This window comes from Sardina pilchardus, chromosome 3, assembly GCF_963854185.1.
Source record: "Sardina pilchardus chromosome 3, fSarPil1.1, whole genome shotgun sequence".
In the NCBI taxonomy this organism is placed as follows: domain Eukaryota; kingdom Metazoa; phylum Chordata; class Actinopteri; order Clupeiformes; family Clupeidae; genus Sardina; species Sardina pilchardus.
Genome location: NC_084996.1, coordinates 11,181,615 through 11,206,518, shown reverse-complemented (window position 1 = coordinate 11,206,518; position 24,904 = coordinate 11,181,615). Strand labels below are relative to the sequence as shown.

General features: G+C 42.8%; 1 protein-coding gene across 1 annotated transcript; it reads left to right on the top strand.

The window, feature by feature from the left end:
• The first annotated feature begins 1,816 nt into the window (after positions 1 to 1,816).
• Positions 1,817 to 24,690, top strand: LOC134076628 (uncharacterized). The gene is made up of 42 exons (XM_062531776.1): positions 1,817 to 2,012; positions 3,825 to 3,872; positions 4,128 to 4,157; positions 4,763 to 4,789; positions 5,561 to 5,614; positions 5,921 to 5,998; positions 6,530 to 6,607; positions 7,057 to 7,110; positions 7,838 to 7,888; positions 8,358 to 8,414; positions 12,077 to 12,127; positions 12,798 to 12,848; positions 13,074 to 13,124; positions 13,593 to 13,643; positions 13,854 to 13,898; positions 14,311 to 14,361; positions 14,930 to 14,980; positions 15,160 to 15,204; positions 15,594 to 15,644; positions 16,203 to 16,253; positions 16,446 to 16,490; positions 16,878 to 16,928; positions 17,508 to 17,558; positions 17,750 to 17,794; positions 18,205 to 18,255; positions 18,817 to 18,867; positions 19,055 to 19,099; positions 19,846 to 19,896; positions 20,197 to 20,247; positions 20,346 to 20,402; positions 20,755 to 20,793; positions 21,403 to 21,438; positions 21,539 to 21,604; positions 22,030 to 22,170; positions 22,468 to 22,500; positions 22,584 to 22,640; positions 22,753 to 22,827; positions 23,450 to 23,527; positions 23,712 to 23,747; positions 23,930 to 23,968; positions 24,134 to 24,190; positions 24,384 to 24,690. The coding sequence occupies exons 1-42, from the start codon at positions 1,946 to 1,948 to the stop codon at positions 24,386 to 24,388; spliced, it is 2,202 nt and encodes a 733-aa protein (XP_062387760.1). The 5' UTR covers positions 1,817 to 1,945; the 3' UTR covers positions 24,389 to 24,690.
• The last annotated feature ends 214 nt before the right edge of the window (positions 24,691 to 24,904 follow it).

The window sequence follows — 24,904 nt, the reverse complement described above, 5'->3', positions numbered from 1 at the left end:
GGACACTGAATGATCTGCAAGAGTTTGAACAGTTCCTCATTTTTAATGAGGCACTTTGAGAACATTCCATGCTACCAGACCAAGGAGCTCTCACTCATTGTGACCCAAACAAATCCAAAGAACCCAGGCAGCAGGTAATAACAACCTGTTTTTCAGTTTGCCAAAGCGGTACACTTTTCCAAGGCAGGAAAAGAACAATAATAAACAAGCCAAGCCCTCTAAATGGACACAAACAGCATGCGGTGATGAAAAATGTCACATCCCATTGCTGGGCAAATATGACTTCATTGCACTGAGTTCTGCCCCAGGGACTGTTAATTGGTGGAGGGTAAACTTCTACTGCTGTTTAATGTGGATGTCTCTGTCACCACATCCTAAAGCAGTGGCAGTTCTCTCCCCGAGGCCTGAGCACTGTCCTGTTCTCATCTCTGGGGAGATTTTCCATCGTTGTGCTTGCGAATAGAGAAGCCATTGTCTGCGAGTCCGAACATTCAAGGTCATAAGAAAGACCTTAGTCAAGACCCCTTTCTCTTTGAATTCACAAACAACCGTGGGTGTCATCTGTGCCTCAGGTGTTGAACTCTGCGTTCTCCAGACCGATGCTCACCTGACTTGTACCTATACAATACCCAATGAGCCAAAGCCACAACATCAACTGCTAACTAACTTCCTGCCAGGAATCACAAAGGGCTGCAATGCCACACAGTCTGACAGACGTTGGGAAAACATGGCATATAGCACCCTTGTTTTTCTTGAGACATGTAACGTTTCAAAGCCCAGTAGATCCAGAGCAACGACTGTCTAAACCTTCCAATATGCAGTCGCTACATGTCTTAGAGCCAATACAGTAGCTCAAGGTCTTCCTGACAAAGCCTTCAGACATGGTGACGCTGAACACGACTGGATGAAAGTCCGCCGCCGGTACACAAAAGCTCCAGCGGTAGCGGAGAGGAAGAAGGAGAAACTTGTAAATTTCCTCTTGGAAAAGTGGCAATCTCATGCCTAGCCAAGGCACCACAGATTCACAAGATGTTTCCTTTTCTGCAATAAATCGCGACGCTGAGCTCATGGCGTGGGCGTGTTACCCCGTCTGCTGAGGGGCTGAGGGGGTGGGTGAGGCTCTGGGGTCACTGAGGACTTTGTTCAGAGGGGAATCATTTCTTTCTGTGCGTTTTTTTTGTGCATTAGGAAGAGTTGGCTACAGCCTCTTTGCCTGAAGTGACCCTCTGTAAGAATTTCGCCCCTCACTTCAAGTACAGTAACTGTGCCTCTGACATACATGCCCCCTGAAATACCCTTACTAGGTCTACAGGCTTTTTTTTTTCATTTTGGCTATACTGCCATGTGTGCTATTCTTCTCACTTACAGTTCTGTTTGCTGTGACTGGTGAATGTTCCTCATCAGCATTGCGTTTCTCTAACTCTCGGGCCCATGTTAGTGCACCAACAGTGTTCTCATCGCCCTGGGCCTGTGTGTGCACAAACTCTCCCTTTGGTGGAGGTATAGGTACTGCTGCATAGCTTTTACTGATGAGTGGGTGAGAAAGAGAGATGGGGAGAGAGAGAGAGAGAGAGCGAGAGAGAGGGGGGGGGAGGGAGTGTGTGTGTGTGTGTGTGTGTGTGTGTGTGCGCATGTGTGTGCATAGGTTGGTATAGGTGTGGGGGTGTAAGGGGCAGGTGTTGGGTCATGGGTGGGTGCCCAGTTACTGAGGGGCTGTGGGGTGAGGGCAGGGCTGTCTGGGGGGAAAGGCATGGGATCATGGACCATATTTAAGGGATGGGCAGAGACTTGGGATCTCTAGTTAAGTGGCATCTCTGTCCAGCTAGCTCATCTCTCTCTCTCTCTCTCTCTCTGTCTTACGCACTGTGTTCATCTCTCCGTCCCCGAGTTTGGCTGTGTTTCCTCGTCTCACCGTCCATCTTGTCTCCTCTGACTGTTGACCATCATGTTGGGACGCGCTCTCCTGCAGACCTCTCTGGTCCTCTGGCTGGTACAGCATACCCTGCAAGGAGGTAGGAAACTCAGTGGTGTGTGTGTGTGTGTGTGTGTGTTTGTGTGTGCATTCCTTGAATATATGCACTGTAAAGGATATGCTAGATAGAGATAAAAAATATGCTGGTGAGGTTAAACGGCTCATGATTCCATATTTCATGAGACAGAAGGAATGAATGAGATGAATAATGTGTATCACAATGGGAATCTTCACTTGAAGAAATCAGAGACTCGTCAACCAAATGACGTCATTAAACTGAGCACTGCAGGCAGTTATGTTTTGCCTTATTAATCTAGCACCACTAGCAGACCTGCTTATAAAATATATGCATATTTCAGAGCTTTCAGAAATAAAGAACTTCTGCTAAGTGTTAATTACCAAGTTAAATGGCTTTTATATTAGTTAATTAGATAAACATCCATTTAATGGTAAAAACAGGAGAAAATGCACAAACCCATGAAGTCAACTATCTGTAAGAGTTCCACAGTAAGGTCTGTTGCAGAGTTTCTTACAACATTGTCACTGTCATTTTTCAAGTTGAGTTAAGTTATGTTGTATTAGGCAGGCTATAATATACACAAAGTTTATACCTCTGTAATGGTCTTATTTCAGGCTATTCATAGCCTACTAGGCCTAGGCCTATATATCTTATACGAGTTTATCAATAGACTGCTAATTGACCACTATGGGCCATTAGCCTAGTTACATTTTTGCAACTAAAAGCTGTTTAGCCTACTCTAAGACATAAAAGTATTTGAAAGGAACAAGTATTTGAAAGGAACCTGAAAAGCATTTGGTAAAAATAAGAGTAGCCTAGCCTACCACTGCAAATTTGAATATGACCGTCAACTCATTCGAATGTCACTCCGCAACAGGGTGACATCAGTCAAATTTCAGTGGTCTCTATTTTTTTCCAGAACCCATAGATCTACCAGATTCTAGAAAGTGCTTTTGCAATATTTTCCAACACCAATGTGTTAGATTCCCTGTGACTAAATAATATTGGCCGGGTTTCCCAAAATTGTTAAGAAGCTCTTAAGTGTTAAGAACTTCTTAGGAGCGTTGTAAGAATGTTCTAAGAACGCTCCTAAGAAGTTCTTAGGACTTCAGAGCTTCTTAACGATTTTGGGAAACCCGGCCATTGACAGTAAACACATTGAGGTACATAGCCCAATTGCTGAGAGCGACGAAGGCATCAAGCCCAAGTACCTGGTGGATCGTTTCCAGTCATTCATGCCGCGTGTGGCTCTGCCAAAGTCGCGTTTTATATCTTCCGTTAATGGTTAGAATCAAAGTCTTAGACCAGGAGGTGGCAGCGGTGGTCAATATTTGACGACTCGTCGCTAGAGCAGCACTTTACTGCCCCCACACTGTAGCCACTTGAGTCGTTGTGGCCTTCTCATCAATGAACGTCTGTTCTAAAGCCCGGACTTGTGGTGAAGTGGCATCGCACATCTACCCTAACCGTTTAATGTCATGACGAAGTTCAACGCGTGGACCAGAACACTGCAGCCACCTAAGTAACCATCTAGCCTACAAACAAACAATTAACACTTAGCATCTACATATTTTCTGTCGAAGCATTTCATCACCAAAATCAGCTTCCAATGTTCAACATGGAAGCTGCTCGACTTGGAACAGGTTTTCTTTAGCAAATACAGAACCTGTCTTACAAAACTTTTTAAATCGTGACTTCATTGTTGATGCATGTGTCTATGAATAATTTGACCAAAAGGTAAGCCCATGCAGAATGTAGGCAATAATACAGGATAGTTTAATTGTGTGCAGCTAATGAGAATGAATCTGAACTCTGCACTCTTTTTTTTCCAAGGCGTAAGCAGACCTCAGAGTGGCGCCTTGGGAAGACTGATGCCAAGAGGTAGGCCTACTATTGCCCATGTGTGTGATTATATTTGATTATGTGTGCGCGTTTGTTAGTGGGTAGGTCTACAGTAAGATTCGGTTTGGCCTAATGAATTCTGACAATATTGGTGCTACATTTTTGACTGTTAACAACTTCTTCAATGAACCAGTTGGATGCTGGCAGCCATGGTGCAGCCTGTATTCTGTTCATTTTAGGTTATGCTATAGTTAACCTCTTTTATGCATAACTGTGTGTTTGTTCTGTTGTTAGGGCGTGGTGGCTATGGAGGCAAAGCCGGCGGTAAGCAGAGTTTATTCAAACTTATCTGAAGATTAAAAGTTCAGTTCAGTTCAGTTCAACTAGCCTCAATCTCCCCAGCTGTCCCCACAATAAGTCTGTGAATGATAATGAATATTTAAATGTACATCCATGGCATGAAATAACCCCGGCCTAATGAAGCTGTATCCGCCGGCCTGCTCTTTAAGTCGGCGCTGACAGTGATGGAATGTGTCCTTGTCACAGAGCACAGATGAGCTGCACCTGCTGCAATGTTGGCCATATTTCACCCTCCCCAGTCATTTAATGTGCTCTCAAATGTCATATGACATGACATAAGCACCAAGCTCATACTTTGATGTGTGTGTGTGTGTGTGTGTGTGTGTGTGTGTGTGTGTGTGTGTGTGTGTGTGTGTGTGTGTGTGTGTGTGTGTGTGTGTGTGTGTGTGTGTGTGTGTGTTTGTATTTGCATTTGCATCATACATGCCTGTGTGTGTGTGTGTGTGTGTGTGTGTGTGTGTGTGTGTGTGTGTGTGTGTGTGTGTTTATCACTTACAGTGATTTTATAACATAACATAGTATTCTGTGAATGATATCTGACAGCCCAATTTTCCCCTTCTAAAACACAGGTTATCCAACTGCTGCCCTTGGAGCAGGTGAGTTACCTTGCTAAGTAGTGTTTTAAGACCTGAGAGCATTTAAGGTATTAGAGCAATCCTTCATTATTACACTTCTATCAATTGATTAATGATGCACAGATGTATGAGTTTTAAAGATGGACAGAATAATTTCTTGCATAAATGCTCAATATGTGTTACTGGAAGATTTTTTGGCCTAGATAGTGTAGTGTGTGTAGTAACTTTGCTATACTTTTATTAAACCCAATAAACCAAACAAGGTCAAGAGTTGCTTAGGTTATTTCTAGCTGATGTGTTGTCTTTGCATTCACTGTACAGGATGTGTAAGATTGACACCTCCACACTCTGTTGAGCATAGACTCAGCATATTTTAACGCTCTCCATCATGTAATAGCCATTCATTGGCTTGCATGGGAGTATTTACTTTTTTTTTGTGTGAGATTGGCATATATGTTCCACTACATGTATATTCGTTGCCATTGCATGTCTCCAGGTTTATTTTATACTGTACAGTATGTTTGCAGTGGAGGTTGAGCTTATTTATTTTGGCACCCACTACCGATTACCAAGAACGTGCGTGTTTAATATGTTAGCACTGAATGTTTTGTGTGGTTTGACATATTTGCTTTCTGTATGTGTATGTGTGACTGTGTGTGTGTGTGACTGTGTGTGTGTGTGTGTGTGTGTGTGTGTGTGTGTGTGTGTGTGTGTGTGTGTGTGTGTGTGTGTGTGTGTGTGTGTGTGTGTGTGTGTGTGTGTGTGTGTGTGTGTGCGTATTCATGCGACCAGGAGGATACAGAAATGGAGGAGGCCGTGGCATGAAGCAGGGAGGCTATGGAGCAGGTAATGCTTCATTCAGCAGCTAGCATGAATGAATACATAATTGGTGTCATTCATTCATTGATAACATTTAATTCATTTTTGTGCATTTACATTTATTAATTTAGCTGATGCTTTTATTCAAAGCGACTTACAATGAGGAATGATGTTCAAGCTACAGTGCAATAGAATACCTTAGTGTCACAATAAATACTCCTTTTGCACACAATGCAAAAGGCCAATTACTTGATATGGGTCCCCTTAAGAATAACTGTCATGGCCTCTCTGTGAGTTGCTCCTTACTCTCTCCCATCCTCCCTCCGACTGTAGGAGCCGGTCTGGGAGTTGGGATGGGCCTGAGCAATGGACTGGGAGCCGGTCTGGGAGCAGGCAAACAGGCAGCTAGAGGTGAGAGGGATGTCGGGTGCAGCAGCTGTGAGGGAGTAGCGCCCTGCAAATGCTTGGGTCGATCAGGTCATTTTCTCAGAGGCAGCGGACTCCACACTGGTGTTTCGTTTGTCTGCTTGGTATGGTGTCTATGTGTGAACTGTGGGAGTGGAGGGGGAGGGACGGTTGGTGGGACTGTGAGAGAGGAATCTAATCAACCTTGAACTTCATGGAAGCTTCTGGAACGACGAGGGTGTAACAGATTGCACCTCCTCTAACCAATCAAAATGTGACCTTGGGGTAACACCGGCCTAGTATGATTAAAGCACAGAGATGATTTATGCTGTCTATTCCCAGAAAATAGATTGCACTTTTAATTTACCTCACTGGGGGTGTGTACTTGTATGTGTTTGCATGTCTATATGTTTGCTTGTTTGCTTGCTTGTGTGTATGTGTATCGTACTAAGCCATCAGTGGATGTTGCCTTTCCTGATGTGTATTTTTGTTTGTCCGTATCTCCGCTGACCTTAGTGCCCCCTCTCTCCCTGTAAGGTTATGGAGCTGGAATGGGTGCTTACCCTGGGGCTGGTGCTGGTGCTGGGTATGGTAGCTACCCTGGAGCAGGTCGCGGTGAGTCACTGTTAGCGTAAACTGTGTACAGCCTTCCCACATCTCAGTAACCACCCACATTACACCTAAAGTTTTTGACAGTTATTCTGGAAACTAGAAACCCCCACGGATTACAGATACCCTTAACTGCTAGAGGGTTCCTCAGTTGTGATGGGTTTTTTGTGTAGTCAGAATCTCTCACCTCAATAATGTATTGTGACAACTGCTGAATTGAAAGCTAGCCATTAACCAGCAGCACATGTTTCCTATTTGGCAACTGTGACCAATAGGTGAAACAAGACAAAACAATCTTCAAACATCACACAACTGTTTTTTTCTAAGTGCAATGTGTTTATCAAGGTGTTTATCAATTCAAATAATTCAATTCAAATCATTATTTCTAAAGTGCTTAGACAGCGAGCTGTTTGTTTGTGGTTGTTAGTGACAGTACCCCTATTCACCACTGGTAGGCACTGCAGGAGGGAGCTATCCCACTGGCCAGGGGTCTAAGGCCCCTAAACCGGGTAAAACGCACGACTGTCCACCCTTGTGTGTTACCTCTCCCTGTGTGTGTCAATAACTTTTAACTCTACAACTCCATTCCAAACACTGATATCCCATACTTTCTTCAAATGCTCAACATCAGGGGAATCTGAGAGACTAAAGGGTGCTCAAAGTCTTTGGAAACAGTCTGTTGTTTCCAAAGGCTTCATGACTGATTTGACCTTTTTCTCAGTTCATAAGTGTATGGACTGGATGGCTTATGCTCTGTGTCGCGTTGGTCCTTTTAGAATGGGATTCCTCTCTTCATGAAAGTATGGCTTGGTTTGGACTGGAGTGGTTCTTTGTGTTGTGTGCTGTGTTTTGTGTTCTTTTTGTGTGTCATTGCACTCTCAACTCTCAAACTTTGTGTTCTAATTCAGTGTTTGTGTTGTCCATGAGTATGGATACCATAACAGCATGTGGATGTGTGTTGTTGTGGCTAAAGTGTTTGTTTGTTTATTTGTTTGTTTGTTTGTTTGTTTGTGTGTGTTGTGTATATGTATCAGCTTTTGTTGTTCAACGGCATACATTAGCTGGTCCTGCAGCGACAGCTTCTCATGTGTACCGTGTGGTGTTGTGTGCACACATTAACGCCTTGCATGCAAGTGTGAACACTCCTCTCTGTGGTTGTTCCGAGCGTCGCATAGCGCCGAAACACAAACTGAGTTGAAACACAGACTCTGTTGTAACACGTGCTGTGGTCTTCAGGTAGCCGACCAGGAGCTGGAGTCTCTGGTGGCCAGGGACCTACTGGCAATGGTAAACTCACACTACCATGTGTCACTGTCATTCTATGCTGTGATGATGATGACCCATATTATCTGTATGTCAGTGATGATGGTAGCATGCCAGCATTAGCTACAGTTCTATCAGACAAACAACATTGATTTTATCACGGTGCCACCATGTGGCAGCATACATGCTAACAGCATGAGATAGTCAGGGTAGTTGTTATTTGTGAGTTGTGACAGATACAACTTTAGGCCAAAAGTCAGACCAGTCAAACTTAATACAATGTCTAGATTTATGTAATGTTAATCCACCAACATATGTGGCACAAGTTAATGTAGGCTAAATTAACAGAGAATTAAAACATTAATTGAGCATTTTAGTGAGGGGTAGTACATTTTTGTATTGTACACTAATAGATCATTGTAGTGTTAAGTTTTAGCACTTTTTAGTATTAGATTGCTTCCTGGTGTTGATTAACCAGTATTGTGGTCTTCAGGATATGGTCGTGGAGCAGGCATGCCCATTGGACAGGGCTCCAAGCCATCTAAAGCTGGTAAACTCCTCTCTATTATGTCCTTATACTTGAGGTGTTGTCTTTATCTGTTATGAGTTCTTCATAAGTCCCTATGAAGGACTTGGATGTGCTGCCCTTACCAGGGACACAAGGACAAGTGAATCAATCAGATTGGCACGTGCAAATGAAAGTCACCATATTAGCCATCAAACGAAATCTTATTATTTTTTTTACAAATATTAGGCTGTTTGCACATATTTTGAGATAATGCACTGGTGCTTATTCTGTGCTTTGGTCTTTGATCAGATTTTGGTTTTGTGAATGTTTGCCTTACCACTGTGTTTTGAGTTAGCTGAGTTCCCTGCACGCTAGACCTGGCTGATGCCCTCCACCCACTCTCTAGTTTGATTTGTTTGGTTCCAGGTGTTAGTGGTGGAGCTCTAAGTGCTGTCACCAAGAGCAACAAACCCAGGGTGTCAGAACCGGGTAATGATACCATAGCATCCTGCTGTATGTGTATGCTTGATGGATGTGTATTCCAAGGGTAGCTGTTCTGTTCTGTCAACCCTATGCTTTGGAGCACTATCATGTAAAGCCTGTTTGTGTGTGTATGTTGCATGCATTAGGACTTTTTAGGTGTTGTCTGTGTTAAGGTTGAGGTTTGCACCATGCCTGGTAGATGTTCTTTGGCTTGAGACGTTTTAGCAGTGGTTTGTCTCGCTGTACCAATGTCAGACATGAATCAAATTCTTCCATGTTGGAAAACTTTCACTTTTGAATTATATTTATATCTGCTATGGACAATGTTGAGAGAATGATTTGCTTTGGAATTTGATGCAGGTCAGACTTGGATTTTTGTTTTGTCTTGTCTATGATCTATGTTTTGTCTAGTGGTGTTTTTTGTCTTATTTTATCTCTTTGTCTGTCAGTCTAGTCTACCAGTTTGTACTTTACCTCCGTGTTGTCTTGCATCCTGTCATGTGTGGTAGTTATAGTGGCTTCTGGATCTATGTACCTAATGATGGACAGGGTTCCCATGACTGATATCGTACACAATAATGTCCATTTTTCCAAATCAAAATACTTTGATGAACTACAAAGCTTAGTATCTCTATTAAGTAATTATTCATGTGAATAATGTCAATGTTTTCCTACACTTTGCCATGAATAATCTGAGGACTTTGCATTAACTTTGAAATCATTGGTCCAGCCTAACCAATGACAATAGGGATTCCTAATGTTAATTACTTAGCTACTTTGCCGAAACTTTACAAACTGTCAGTTGTCAGCATCGGCAGTCAGGAAACAATGTAGAGCTACCTTTGCTAACCAATTTCGATTTCGAGACTAGTGTCATCCCCTCTAATCGCTGTTTGGCTTTACCTTTCTGGGGTCTGATAGAACATTAGATAATTATGGTGTTCCTTGAAAGGACATCTTTGGCATCTTTGGCGGACACATGGCAAAAAGATATATGAAACACCAACGTTTTTTTCTGTTGTTTATGATGAGTGGGAACCCTGGTCAGATGAATTGTTAGATTGTTACCCTGCATCCATTTTAAGTACATTTCAGTTGGCTGCTATAGTTTTTTTTACAGTTTTTCAACAGTTCGTGACAATTGATGTGTGGTGGTGATTTTGTGACCCTTCAGGAATAGCTGCTGGAAGTTTAGGAAGTGCTGGCAGTGTCGTTAAATCAGGAGGGACTGTGGCTGAAGCTAAAAGCCTTTATACTGCTCCTTTGCAACAGGGAACCAAGAGTCTTGATGCAACAGCTCAGGCTTTGCAGGGGGCAAAAAGCCAAGGTTATGTTTCTCAGCAGCGACAGGCCACTAAAGGGCTTAGTTCTGCCACGGGTACTCAGCTACAAGGAGCCAAAAATGTTGGTCCTGCCACTCCATACTCGCAAGGAACGAAAACCATTAGTCCTGCTAATCCATACCCTCAAGGATCCAAAAGCTCTGGTTATGCCAGTTCACAACTGCATGGAATCAGGAGTTTGGTCACTCCTCAACAACAAGGAATTAAAACCATTGGCTCTGGAAGCACACAATTTCAAGACGCCAAAAGTCTTGATCTTGCCACTTCACAACTTCAAGGAGCCAAGAGCGTTGGGCCTTCTACTCCACAACTACAAGGGACCAGAAGTCTCAGTCCCTCCAGTCCATTCCCACAAGGAACCAAAACCTATGGCTATGGTGTTAAACCTCAGGGATCCAAAACCCCAATCCCTTCTTCCTCTCAGGCCCAAGGTCCAGTATCCCAGGAACCGGATGGGACTCAAAGAATGGTCGGTGTCGGAGCTGTCGGTACGCCCGAACAAGAGGGCAAAAGCTACTTCTCTACCTCCAGGGTGCAAGCGCACAGTAGTAAGAGTTATAATTTCGCTGCCTCCTCAGCACAGTCAGCATCTTCAGTGTCGTCATACAGTGTCAAACAGGGCTCCAAAAGCCCTGTTGCGGCACCGGTGCAGGAGGGTTCCCCCATCTCCTCAGCCTCGTCTGATGACACAGGCCCCTATTATGATGACATGACACACGCGCTGGATGGCACACATCTGGGTCACGGCGTACTACAAGCACAAGACAGAAAAAGTCTCGCCTCCGCAGCTGTCACACCAGTACAGGGAGGCAAAACAGCTACCTCGTTCAACCCCCCATTGGACGCGGCCCCCGTGGTCCCTGAGGTCGCCAGTAAGAGTATCTGGTCAGCCATGACACCAGCTCAAGCCAGAAAAAGTCTGGGCTCCCAGCCTCTGGAAGGGAAGAGCATGGGCCCTCAGGTGCCTTGGCAGCCAGAGGGGAAAAGTCAACAAGCAGCCGCACCACACCTTGGAGGGTTTCTGCCGACAGATCAGGGTAATCCGTCTCTTGTTCCCTTTGTATGCTTGCCCGCAAGAGTCACATCGCCTTTCTGTGGTCTATATCATCCATGTGCACAGGATGTTTGTGTCATGAGATATATAACCTTGTTTATGCACATCTCTATGTTGAATGAGATGTTCTCTGTATGTGTCTTTCTATGTTTGTTGGACCAGGAAGTGGTCTATGGTCTGTCCCTTCCTCTCCATCTTCTGCTGTCCTCGTGCTGTTTTCAGAGATCCTGATCTCGTTTCTGTGGGTTATGTTGCTGTTCACCTGACACATTATAGGTGTGCTCTTGTCCAAGTTCCCAGGGTTCCAGGGTTCCCAGTTCTTCTGTCTGCCTTTCTTTGTCCCTCTGTTTGTCTGTGCACGTTTGAGACATCTTTCAGTTTTGGTCTGTGGCACATCTTTTTTTACTTTGTGAAAACCAAGATGAGACTGTATGACTGGATAATCTGTTGTGAAAGCACTGTCAATGTTTTTCTTTCAGGAGGAAATGAAAAAGTACCCTCAGACATTGTGTTTGTTTCTCACCAAGGGATCCATAAAGTAATAGACGTGTTAGTAGTAAGGTTTCTTATAGGTTTATGTATTTAGTATATATATATGAAATGCTTCTTTATCACATTTCAGTGCCATATGATCTTGATTATAGAAACCAAAGATCATAGTGGTTGCGATCTAGAATCTTAGACTGTTTCTAAGCTTTGATAAAATGATGAAGCATCTATTATTTTGGTGTGTGTGTGTGTGTGTGTGTGTGTGTGTGTGTGTGTGTGTGTGTGTGTGTGTGTGTGTGTGTGTGTGTGTGTGTGTGTGTGTGTGTGGTGTCCAGGTAATGGAGGCGGAGGTGGTTTGCCTTTTGGACAGGGTCAAAAGGGGAATGGTAAAAGCAAACTTCCTGTCATACTGTCATGTCCACACTTTTGTTTATGGCTTCGATTGATACAAGACTTGCACACAGCAGAACAACTCTGGTACACTTACTATGTGGTAGCCTTACAGGTACTAGAATTTAATGCCCTTTGTCTATACTGTGGTGAGACATGTTTGGATCCGAGTCTCACAACAAAAACTTCTATCAATGGAAAAGGATGCTAGGTGGCAAATTATCGACTCTAATGGGAAAGAAACTCTATTAAAGTGTCATAACAAACGAAAGACAATTAATCAATTATCCCTTCAATAAGGGCATTAAATAAGGTACCACTTTACAGGCCCTAGCCTTTCATTGGCTCATGCTATCCTGTTCATATATTGGCTTAAACTATGACTCCCTCTCACTGTATCTACAGTAAGGAGACTTCTCCTCCTTCACCAGTTAGTATTCAAAGAGAATTTCAAACGTTCAGTGGGGGAGCCACAGTTTTGGAATGTCCTTTTCCCATGCCAGATTCACACAGTGTACATTATGTTTGTGGCTATGTGGCATGTTGTTGGTTTCATTCAGCATGATGGCTTCTCTGGGCTTTCTCCTGCGCTGAGCTATTTTCAGTGTTTGTATTGCTGAATGTCCAGTGTCTGTAATGAACCTACCCTCACTGAATTACTCTTAGGATATGGTCCAGGCCCGGCTATTTCCAATGGAAATGGAGCAAAAGGCAATGGTAATCCCACTCCTATTTCCACCTTCGTTGCCTCACAATTCTTACATTCTTGTTTTTTTTGTATTTCATCATGCCATCTGTCAGTTCTGTATTTTTATGTGTATTAGCTAAATGTTGTTGGCTTTGGCTGGTATACCTTACTCAGAGTGATCTGACCTAGCCAAACTGCTGTTGAACTGCTCAGTGATTTGCTGACAGTTGAGTAATATGTTTTGGCATTTCCAGGGTATGGCCCAGGTGCAGGACCCGCCATTGGACAGGGGCCTGTAAGCAATGGTAATCCTAACCCTCCAGCCTTTGTTTCCAGCTAAAGCTATCACGATTAGTGATTGCAGTTTCTAGCACTATGGTGCAGGAGTAGGGTCATCCATCGACAGGGGCCATTGAGACTCCGCTTTGTCTAGGTCTATACTCTGGTGTGGGATTATTTGTTAAATCTTTTTGACCCCAAAGCCCCCTAGACAGCATCTATTATTTCAGCTCAGCCTCAGAGAGCCCAGGTCATCATTAATAATCTAGTAGAATATGAAGTACTGTTGTGGCCACATAGGGTTCTACTAAGTGACCTGCTACGTGACTAGCTAGGCTGGGATAGCACTTCCTCTGAGTAATTGTCAGGCATTGTGACCAGAATATTTCTCTGATTGATATTTGTGACGTCCTATCTTTGATATAGTGCATTGTCAGCTTTGTTGGTTTGAAGGTTGTGTTGAGTGAATTTTTAATTGTTACTGTGGCATCCAGGATATGGCCCTGGACCAGCGGTTTCCAATGGACAGGGAGGCAAACCCTATGGTAAACACACTCCACATGTGTGTGTGCTCTCTCTTTCTTTCTCTCTGTCTATCTCTCTCTTTCTCTCTCTATTTTCTTCTGTCCTGTAAATAATATGAAAATCGTTTTCCTATTATTGCTCATTGGTGATACTTGAGTTGCTGTATGCGTTGCTGTCAGCTTATTGAATGAGCAATGTTCAAGTGATTGCTGTTGATCTTCATGGTTCAGGAGCTGGAGGGCCTGGTGGCCAGGGGGGAAAGCCTTCGAAGACTGGTAAACAAACCTAATCAAGACACCTTAAAGGCACTTCTGCATGTTACCCTTCCTCAGTTGTCCATTTTGTAACTTGCATGTGCAACTCAACTGTCACATAAAAGCCAATTTGGAAGAATTTCTTATAAATTGCAATAGCAGACAAGTACTCTATGTAAATCAGTGGGAGAAGTGATGAGTTGCACATGCTTGTCTTAACTGAGGACCTAACTCTCTGTGCACATGACAATCACAGTCAAAAAAAAAGAAAAAAATGTCACATAGTTGCATTGAACCGTTTTGACATTGTCTTCTGTCTCCACCTTCCCACTCTTTAGTGGTCTTGGCTGTGAAATTAGAGCTATCTTTTGCCGATGTCATTTATGCAGTGCTGAGTATCCTAACATCAAATAATCAGTGTTGTGGTTTGTAGGATATGGGCCAGCACCAGCTGTTTCCAATGGACAGGCACCTATAAGCAACGGTAACACATTTGTAACTATTGCTTTAGAGATGATTTATATCCTTAGACAGTGTGAAATAGGTATATCAGTAGTTTATTTAGAATTTTCATTGCTTAAATTTGGTCGAATATAGAAGTTTACGATAGTGAAATATAATGACTGCCTAGCGTTTAACTGATTGAACCCACAGATTCCACATCCCAAAGCTTCATCTTCTGGGCAGTTGCCATAGAGACTCAGCTTTGTTTAGGTCTATACTCTGGATTGGGATTCTTTGCTAAATCTACATTTCCCCCAAAGCCCCCGAGACAGCATCTATAGTTTCAGCTCAGCCTCAGAGAGCCCAGGCCGTCATCAATAATCTAGTAGAATATGAAGTACTGTTTTGACCACATAGGGTGCCACTAAGTGACCTGCTACGTGACTAGCTAGGCTGAGATAGCACCTCCTCCTCTATAATTGTCAGGCGTGACCAGAATATCTCTCTGAATGATATTTATGACGTCCCATCTCTGATACAGTGCATTGTCAGCTTTGTTGGTTTGAAGGTTGTGTTGAGTGAATTGTAATTGTTACTGTGGCATCCAGGATATGGCCCTGGACCAGCGGTTTCCAATGGACAGGGAGGCAAACCCTATGGTAAACACACTCCACATGTGTGTGCTCTCTCTCTCTCTCTGTTTTCTTCTGTCCTGTAAATAATATGAAAAACGTTTCCTATTAATGCTCACTGGTGATACTTTAGTTGCTGCATGTGCTGCTGTCAGCTTATTGAGTTAGCGGTGTTCAAATGATTGCTGTTGATCTTCATGGTTCAGGAGCTGGAGGGCTTGGTGGCCAAGGGGGAAAGCCTTCAAAGACTGGTAAACAAACCTAATCAAAACACCTTAAAGGCACTTATGCATGTCACCCTTCCTCAGTAGCTCATTGTCTTACTTGCATGTGTAACTCAACTGTCACACAAAAAACAATTTGGACGTTTTTAAAAAAAAATTGCAATAGGAGAATTTGAGAAATTATGAGTTGCACATCCTTGTATCAACCAAGAACGTAACTCTGGTTGCACATGACAATCACAGTAAAAAAAAAAAAAAAACCCACATAGTTACATAGAACCATTTTGTCATTGTCTTGTTTCCACCTTTCTACTCTTTTGTGTCCTTGGCTGTGAAATTAGAACTATCCTTTGCCAGATGGTATTTCTGCAGTGTCATGTACACTGAAATGGAATAATCAGTGTTGTGGTTTGTAGGATATGGACCAGCACCAGCTGTTTCCAATGGACAGGCACCTATAAGCAACGGTAACACATTTGTAACTACTGCTTTAGAGATTATTTATATCCTTGACAGTGTGAAATAGGTACATCAGTAGTTTATGTTTTTCATTGCCTAACATTGGTCGAACATACAAGTTTACATTAGTGAAATAGAATAACTGCTTAGCGTTTAACTGATTGATCCCACAGATCCCAAAGCTTCATCTTCTGGGCAGTTGCTATAGAGACTCAGTTTTGTCTAGGTCTATACTCTGGTTTGGGACTCTTTACTAAATCTTCTTCTTTCCCAAAGCCCCCGAGACAGCATCTATAGTTTCAGCTCAGCCTCAGAAAACCCAGGCCGTCATTAATAATCTAGTAGAATATGAAGTACTGTTTTGGCCACATAGGGTTCTACTAAGTGACCTGCTACATGACTAGCTAGGCTGAGATAGGACTTCCTCTGAGTAATTGTCAGGCAGTGTGACCAGAATATCTCTCTGATTGATATTTGTGGTGTCCTATCTTTGATACAGTGCATTGTCAGCTTTGTTGGTTTGAAGGTTGTGTTGAGTGAATTGTAATTGTTACTGTGGCATCCAGGATATGGCCCTGGACCAGCGGTTTCCAATGGACAGGGAGGCAAACCCTATGGTAAACACACTCCACATGTGTGTTTTCTCTCTCTCTCTCTCTCTCTCTCTGTTGTCTTCTGTCCTGTAAATAATATGAAAAGCGTTTCCTATTAATGTTAATCTGTGATACTTGAGTTGCTGCATGTGCTGCTGTCAGCTTATTATTGAGTTAGCGGTGTTCAAGTGATTGCTGTTGATCTTCATGGTTCAGGAGCTGGAGGGCCTGGTGCACAGGGGGGAAAGCCTTCAAAGACTGGTAAACAAACCTAATCAAGACACCTTAAAGGCACTTCTGCATGCCACCCTTCCTCAGTAGCTCATTGTTTTACTTGCATGTGTAACTCAACTGTCACACTGAAAGAAATTAGATTTCTTTTGTAAATTGCAATAGCAGAATATGAGAAATGATGAGTTGCATATGCTTGTCTTAAGCAGGAACCTAACTCTGGTTGCACATGACAATGACAGTCAAAAAGAAAGAAAAAAAATCACGTAGTTGCATAGACACATTTTGTCATTGTCCTGTTTCCACCTTTTTACTCTTTCGTGGTCTTGGCTGTGAAATTAGAGCTATCTTTTGCCAGATGTTTTTTATGCAGTGCCACATACCCTGAAATTGAATAATCAGTGTTGTGGTTTGTAGGATATGGGCCAGCACCAGCTGTTTACAATGGACAGGCACCTATAAGCAACGGTAACACATTTGTAACCACTGCTTTAGAGATAATGTATATCCTTAGATAGTGTGAAATAGGTACAGTACATCAGTAGTTTATTTAACATTTTCATTGCCTAACTTCTGTCGAACATAGAAGTTTACATTAGTGAAATAGAATGACTGCTTAGCGTTTAACTGAGTGATCCCACAGATCCCACATCCCAAAGCTTCATCTTCTGGGCAGTTGCCATAGAGACTCAGTTTTGTCTTGGTCTACTCTGGTTTGGGATTCTTTGCTAAATCTTAATTTCTCCCAATTTCAAAGCCCCCTAGACAGCTTCTATTATTTCAGCTCAGCCTCAGAGAGCCCAGGCCGTCATTAATAATCTAGTAGAATATGAAGTACTGTTGTGGCCACATAGGGTTCCACTAAGTGACCTGCTACATGACTAGCTAGGCTGAGATAGGACTTCCTCCCTATAATTGTCAGGCAGTGTGACCAGAATATCTCTCTGATTGATATTTGTGACGTCCTATCTTTGATATAGTGCATTGTCAGCTTTGTTGGTTTGAAGGTTGTGTTGAGTGAATTGTAATTGTTACTGTGGCATCCAGGATATGGCCCTGGACCAGCGGTTTCCAATGGACAGGGAGGCAAACCCTATGGTAAACACACTCCACATGTGTGTGTGCTCTCTCTCTCTCTCTCTCTCTCTGTGTGTTCTTCTGTCCTGTAAATAATATGAAAAACGTTTCCTATTAATGCTCATTGGTGATACTTGAGTTGCTGCATGTGTTGCTGTCAGCTTATTGAGTTAGCGGTGTTCAAATGATTGCTGTTGATCTTCATGGTTCAGGAGCTGGAGGGCCTGGTGCACAGGGGGGAAAGCCTTCGAAGACTGGTAAACAAACCTAATCAAGACACCTTAAAGGCACTTCTGCATGCCACCCTTCCTCATTTGCCCATTTTCTTACTTGCATGTGCAACTCAACTGTCACACAAAAAACTATTTGGAAGGATTTTTTGTAAATTTGCAATGGCAAAAAGTCTGTAAATCAGTGTGACAAGTGATGAGTTGCACATGTTTGTCTTAACTGAGAACCTAACTCTGTGTGCACATGACAATCACAGTCAAAAGAAGAAAAAAAGTGACATAGAGTAGTTGCATAGAACCATTTTGACATTGTCTTCTGTTTCCACCTTCCCACTCTTTAGTGATCCTGGCTGTGAAATTAGAACTATCTTTTGCCAGATGTCATTTATGCAGTGCTGAGTATCCTAACATCAAATAATCAGTGTTGTGGTTTGTAGGATATGGGCCAGCACCAGCTGTTTCCAATGGACAGGCACCTATAAGCAACGGTAACACATTTGTAACTACTGCTTTAGAGATGATTTATATCCTTAGATTAGACAGTGTGAAATAGGTATATCAGTAGTTTATTTAACATTTTCATTGCTTAAATTTGGTCGAACATACAAGTTTACATTAGTGAAATAGAATGACTGCCTAGCGTTTAACTCATTGAGCCCACAGATCCCACATCCCAAAGCTTCATCTTTTAGGCAGTTGCCATAGAGACTCAGCTTTGTCTATACTCTGGTTTGGGATTCTTTGCTAAATCTTCATTTCCCCCAAAGCCCCCTAGACAGCATCTATTATTTCAGCTCAGCTTCAGAGAGCCCAGGTCGTCATTAATAATCTAGTAGAATATGAAGTACTGTTGTGGGCCACATAGGGTTCTACTAAGTGACCTGCTACGTGACTAGCTAGGCTGAGATAGGACTTCCTCTGAGTAATTGTCAGGTTGTCTGACCAGAATATTTCTCGGATTGACATTTGTGGCTTCCTGTTTGTGATACAGTGCATTGTCAGCTTTGTTGGTTTTAAGATTTTGTTGTAATTGTTACTGTGGCATCCAGGATATGGCCCTGGACCAGCGGTTTCCAATGGACAGGGAGGCAAACCCTATGGTAAACACACTCCACATGTGTGTGTGCTCTCTCTCTCTCTTTCTTTCTGTTTTCTTCTGTCCTGTAAATAATATGAAATATGTTTCCTATTAATGCTCACTGGTGATACTTTAGTTGATGCATGTGTTGCTGTCAGCTTATTGAATGAGCGGTGTTCAAGTGATCGCTGTTGATCTTCATGGTTCAGGAGCTGGAGGGCCTGGTGGCCAGGGGGGAAAGCCTTCGAAGACTGGTAAACAAACCTAATCAAGACACCTTAAAGGCACTTCTGCATGTTACCCGTCCTCAGTTGCCCATTTTCTAACTTAAGATGTGCACATGTAACTCAACTATCACACGAAAAGAAGTACGCTATAGAGGCATTTTTTGTAAATCAGTGGGAGAAGTGATGAGTTGCACATGCTTGTCTTAACTGAGAACCTATCTCTCTGTGCACATGACAATCACACTTAAAAAGAAAAAAAATCTCACGCTTCTGCAGAAGGCAACAGTTTTTTTGTGCGCTGCTACATCGTGTGACATGGATCACAAAAATATCACACATGGTTATGTTCATTTAACTATTTTATTTTTTACTGGTATCCGGGGACGTTTTCAGAGAACAACAACATCACAGATTAATTCTGTTCGCATCCTCTTTCCAGGAAACAAATCTCTACTACAGATTTACCGGCACATTGGAATCACTCATTCATTTCTTTCCAGTATTTTGTATTATTTAATCCATTTAAAACAGTGAAAGTCTTTGAATACGATTCCCATTCATTTATGATTTTTTCCCTGCTTTGTCCACCAAAGCCATTTAACATGCATGGTGTGTTACAGCAACCAGTCACATTCCTTCTGATGTGCATGCTATTCTCTTTTGCAGGCTATGGACCACAGCATATAGCTCGTCGACTTCCCTTATCTCTGCACTGCACTGGTTATGAACATATCAAAGTGTTAAACTGTCTGTTGGCTGTATGTATCACACAGGTTATGGACCTGGTGCAGCTTACCCTGGAGCACTGGGCAATGGCTATGGAGGTATGTAATTAATATGGTTTATTAGATGGTTGAAAGGGTTTAGAACATACCAAGTAACATGCCAAACCAAGCAAACGTTCCATCTATAAAGGACAATGGTGCTGCACCTGTTAGTGTTGGTTTGGGCTGTACTGACTCCCACACTAGTGAATTTGTAAGACTTTCCTGATTAGCGATCCATTCGTCAGTAATTCAGTTTCAATGGCATTAGTGTATTGTGCTATGATGAGTGTTATTACCAGATGTGCCTAAGTTGAGTTCATTTGAACCAGTCATCTCTCAATGCTCCATCCGATGCAGGTTTGGGACAGGGTGGATACCCCATGGGGGGCCGTGGAGGCAAGCAAGCAGGTAAGGGTCACCCTCCAAGAGCTTAGCATAGCTGTGTGTGTGTGTGTGTGTGTGTGTATGGTATGTGACTCAGTCTGTTCTCTGTGCTGTGCCCACAGGTTACACTGACGGCATGGGAGGATATGGCGCTGGCCTCGGCGATGGCATGGGCCTTGGTTGGTATTCTATATCTACCTGTAGATGTACCTTTAAGCACCAGACTTTCTCTATGCTCCATAACTACTGTAGTTCCATCAGGTCTAGATGATGCATACTGTACATTCATGTCACAGCTTTACAGTAATTTCCTGTGTATTAGCCACATTGTGTATAAGCCACAGGACAGTGTTCTATGCAAGTTAAAAGAAACAAAACCATATTAATACCATATGAACTGCGCCCGTGTATTAACCTCATAGCTGATGAAATTTTGCGTTAGGCTGCGGCTAATAGTTGGGAAATTACGGTACAACTTAAACAGAATCTAAAGAACAGCAATTCTAATTGTCGCCCACTCTCCCCCTACAGGTCTGGGAGGAGGTGCAGGAGCCAAACCTCTGACCGCAGGTACTTCTTTCCCTCTGTTTCTCTTTTTCTTTTTATTCCGTCCTGTTTTAAAATTTTTTAAAACAGAGATTAGACAGAATAACCATCCCAGCTCCCCCTGAGCTTGTGTCAAAATGTCTTTGAGCACAACATGGAACGGTTGGCATCTTGCATGACGGTCTCTAATGTAGGCGTATGTGTGTGAATGGGTAAATGTGTGTGCTATTTACCTGATAGCGGGCATACTGTCTGTGTGTGTGTCTGTGTCTGTGTGTCTGACAAAGACAAGGAGAGATACAGACAGAAAGAAAGAGAAGAGTTGTAGACTAACAGAGACACTGTCTCTTACTTGGAAAGACCCCAAATGTATGAGGTCTTGTGGGTGTATCACGTGGTGGTCAGCAGCTGAGAATTGTGAACTCTGCCCTAACCAGCAGACGAGCTCTATGGAAATGCGTGTAAAACGTTCAAACCACAACCACAGACACTTTATCAACTGCTGGATTCTAGAACTGCTAGGAAAAAAAAACTGTGTGGGGCTGTTAGTTTCAGTTTGAGTTGTAAAAAAAACTGTGAATTTGACAAGCATGCATTTAACCCCCCACCCCCATTCCATTTTCCTATCTGCAGGTTATGGTAACGGCTATGGCAATGGCTATATGAATGGTGAGTATCATCCTCATGCTGTCCTCTCATGCCATCCAACAGAGGGCAAAAGGCTAACAGACATAATTATAATTGAGAGATGATTATAATTATGTTTCAGGAGCTGGCGGATACCCAGTGTTAGCTGATGGGGCAGGGATGGGAGGCAAAGCAGGGAAGGGACCAGGTAAAACTGCCCAATCAGGGGCCAAACAATGTTGCCAGTTTGTCCTGTCAGAAATTATGAGGCCATCAACGTACAGTTAATTATATAGGCTAACAAAACTAAACATTCATTTCTATATTAAATGAGAGTGTCAAGTTAAATGTTATTCTTACTATACATACTCTACACTTGTGTGGAACCTTATACTCAAGGATATGTTTGCAATCCTGGATTGAATGGCTACTGTTAAGTTCACAAATCCACTTTTTCCAAGTGCACAAACAGTTATATCTGTATTTCAGTTTGTTCACTGACATTCATATTTGGCCAATTAGGCAAACAAATGCCATGTCTGTAAATGTTTCTGGGTTAACCAAGCTGTAAGGGTCCATCCAGTCCATCTCCCCTATTTCGTGCCCCTGTAATTGATGTGTGTCTGCCTGTAGGTGGCGCTAGTATGGGGCCTGCTGGTTCTCTACCCTACGGGGGCCAGCCTGTGGTCGCAGCTGGGCTGGGTGTTGACGGAAAGTCTGGAGGGTACGGAGCTGGCCCAGTGCCTTTGGGGCTTAGTCCTGATGCCAGCCTGGGTAAATAGGGCACCACTTGTGCTGATCAGATACAGTAGAGTGGGAATGTAAGGAAAGAAAAGGAAACCATATCAAACATGGTAGTGCTTTACAAAAAGCTCCCATTACTAACATTAATGGGATGCTATATTAATGCAAATTAATGCTAATGGTTTTATTTTCCATTTTAGTCCATTTTAGTTAAGGTTACTGCCTCCTATGACACTTTATTGATTGGTTATTTTTAATCAAGTATACACGGTAGTATATACTAAGGATATTTGGTCCCGGAATAACTTCTTGCTGTCTTTCCTACAGGTGCAGGACTTGAACCTGTCAATGGGAAAATGGGTGAGTTTTTATTTAGTACAGATTTGACCGTAGATTGGTCTGTTGACCACTGTAAAGACAGAGCCTCTTTTCTGTACAAACAGGTGGTATGGGACAGCTTCCTTACAACGGCGCCCCAGTCATCCCAGCTGGGCTAGAGGGTAAGAGATAGAGTGTGTGTGTGTCTGAGTGTGTGTGTGTGTGTGTGTGTGTGTGTGTGTGTGTGTGTATTTCTCTGTCAAGGTGATAACATATGACTCCTGAAACCTGCAGGTGATGGGTATCCATATGGCGCTGCTCAGCAACTTGGCTTGGGAGCTGATGCAGGCAAATCTGCCAGCAAATATGGTAAGTGTGTGTGCATATGTTGTATGTAGTGTATGGTAGGTAGGGAGTGTGTGTGTGTGTGTGTGTGTGTGTGTGTGTGTGTGTGTGTGTGTGTGTGTGTGTGTGTGTGTGTGTGTGTGTGTGTGTGTGTGTGTGTGTGTGTGTGTGTGTGTGTGTGTGTGTGTGTGTGTGTGTGTGTGTGTGTGTGTGTGTGTGTGTGTGTGTGTGTGTGTGTGTGTGTGTGTGTGTGTTTTGAAGGGTGGTTGAATGTTACTGTAACATGACTAACACAGTGATAAAGTTGCTTTATGTGTGTGTTTTAAGCTCTGACAGTTTGTCCTTGATGTAGTGGTTAAGTCAAGAAGAATGCAAATGCGCTAAGAGGTGCCTGCTTGTACCTTGTGTGCGGGGACACAGGTTTGTGTGAGTGAGAAAGAGAGAGAGAGAAAGTGAAAGACAGTGTATGGATGTGTGCATATGTGCCAGTGAGAGAGAGAGAGAGAGAGAGACAGAGAGAGAGAGAAAGAGAGGGGGAGAAAGCATGTATAGCTTGTGAGTCTGTGTGCAAAGCCTACTGTAATGACCTCCATCTTGCTTGTGCTGTGTCTCTGGGCCTCTTCCTCCCCCCTGCTCTCTCTTGAAGGGGATGCTGGGGCAGCTCTTGGTGCCCAGCCCTCTCAGCCTGGACCACAGACTGGGGGCAAACCTAAATGCAAAAATGGTACTGGTCTATGTGTATGTGTGTGTGTGTGTACCTGTTAATGTCGTCAGTCTGTCCGTCAGTCTGCCTTTCTGTCACCCTCGCTGTCCCTCTTCCTGTCTGTCTGTCTGTCTGACATCAGCCATGCTTCTGCTAGTGTTGCGAATGTGTGGGGCACTCAGTAACAATACCTGTTGTGTTTTAGGCAATGGCAGAGGATATGGAGGACCTCAGCCAGCAGGTACATACATATACTCTCTCTATCTCTCTCTCTCTCTCTCTCTCTCTCTTACACTCTCACACACACGCACACACACGCACACACATTCAGCATTTCAGCACTTGCAAACTCCATTTCTTTATGAAAGTAGAAAAATTGCATGTTGTTGCTTCAGTTGTTTTATTATTGTTGTTATTTTGTAGCCTATGCTGGGCCAATGGCAGCAAGCCAGGGTGGCTATGGTGAGTACCTAATGGTGACATTCTACATTTTCTAGGGTCTCATATGCTGTTACTGGCTCATACTGAATAAGATTTATGCTTGTGTTCAGATCTTATAGTCCTGCCATATGTGCAACACAGGATAAATATTTACGGTTACAAAATGGCTTTATTCTCTTTCCACAGGAGGCAAAGATGGAAGCAAGTATGGCATGAACGGCTTCTATGGCAATGGCTACAAAGGTAAGATATTTTTTGGTCGATTTAATGGTGCAAGCTAAAAATAAATGCACAGCACACACTTTTTATATTATACTACCCAAGTAAGTAAAAATATATGATTGAACTGCCAGAAAATAAAAATAAGAAAACATAAGAAAAATAAGAGACAACTGCACATTATTCAGTTTGTTTGACACTTCTCTCTGTTTCACAGGTTGATTGACAAGGCCTCCACATCAAGAAGTGAATTTGTGTTGATTCCCGCTTGTGTTCTCTGTGTTTGTGTTCAGCTGTTCTTGTCATGTGTCTTTGTGTGCTTTTAATTCATCTGTGCATTGATTTGGTTTTGTTTTGTTTGTTTGTTTTTGTTTTTGTGTCGTTGTTTTTGTCTGACCATCATCCTTCTGTGTTGCCCCTAAGTGTTGCGTGCCATGTTTTCTCTGTATCTTTGCTGAATTTGACATGAAATCTGCTGTTTGATGGTTTCTGCACATGAAACACTAAACAGTTTTTTTTTTCACCCCAAATTTTCGACTCTTCATTATTACTAAGCAACAACACACATTGCCACTCACTTGATAATGAGTAATTAAATAGATTCAGATAGCAGTATTCACATAGTGTGGTGATTGCGAAAGGCATGGGAACAGTGTAAGATACATCTTCCACGGTCTTGTTGCTTTTACATGTTCTGCAAAGCTGTTATGATGTGAGTATAAATACACATTATTGTGG

Bases quoted from the DNA above. Each gene is read 5' to 3' on its own strand.
- LOC134076628 (XM_062531776.1), top strand. From the start codon at position 1,946: ATGTTGGGACGCGCTCTCCTGCAGACCTCTCTGGTCCTCTGGCTGGTA. The intron at 16,929-17,507 runs GTAACACATTTG...TGTGGCATCCAG, and splicing joins ACAGGCACCTATAAGCAACG to GATATGGCCCTGGACCAGCG. The intron at 23,969-24,133 runs GTGAGTACCTAA...CTCTTTCCACAG, and splicing joins AGCAAGCCAGGGTGGCTATG to GAGGCAAAGATGGAAGCAAG.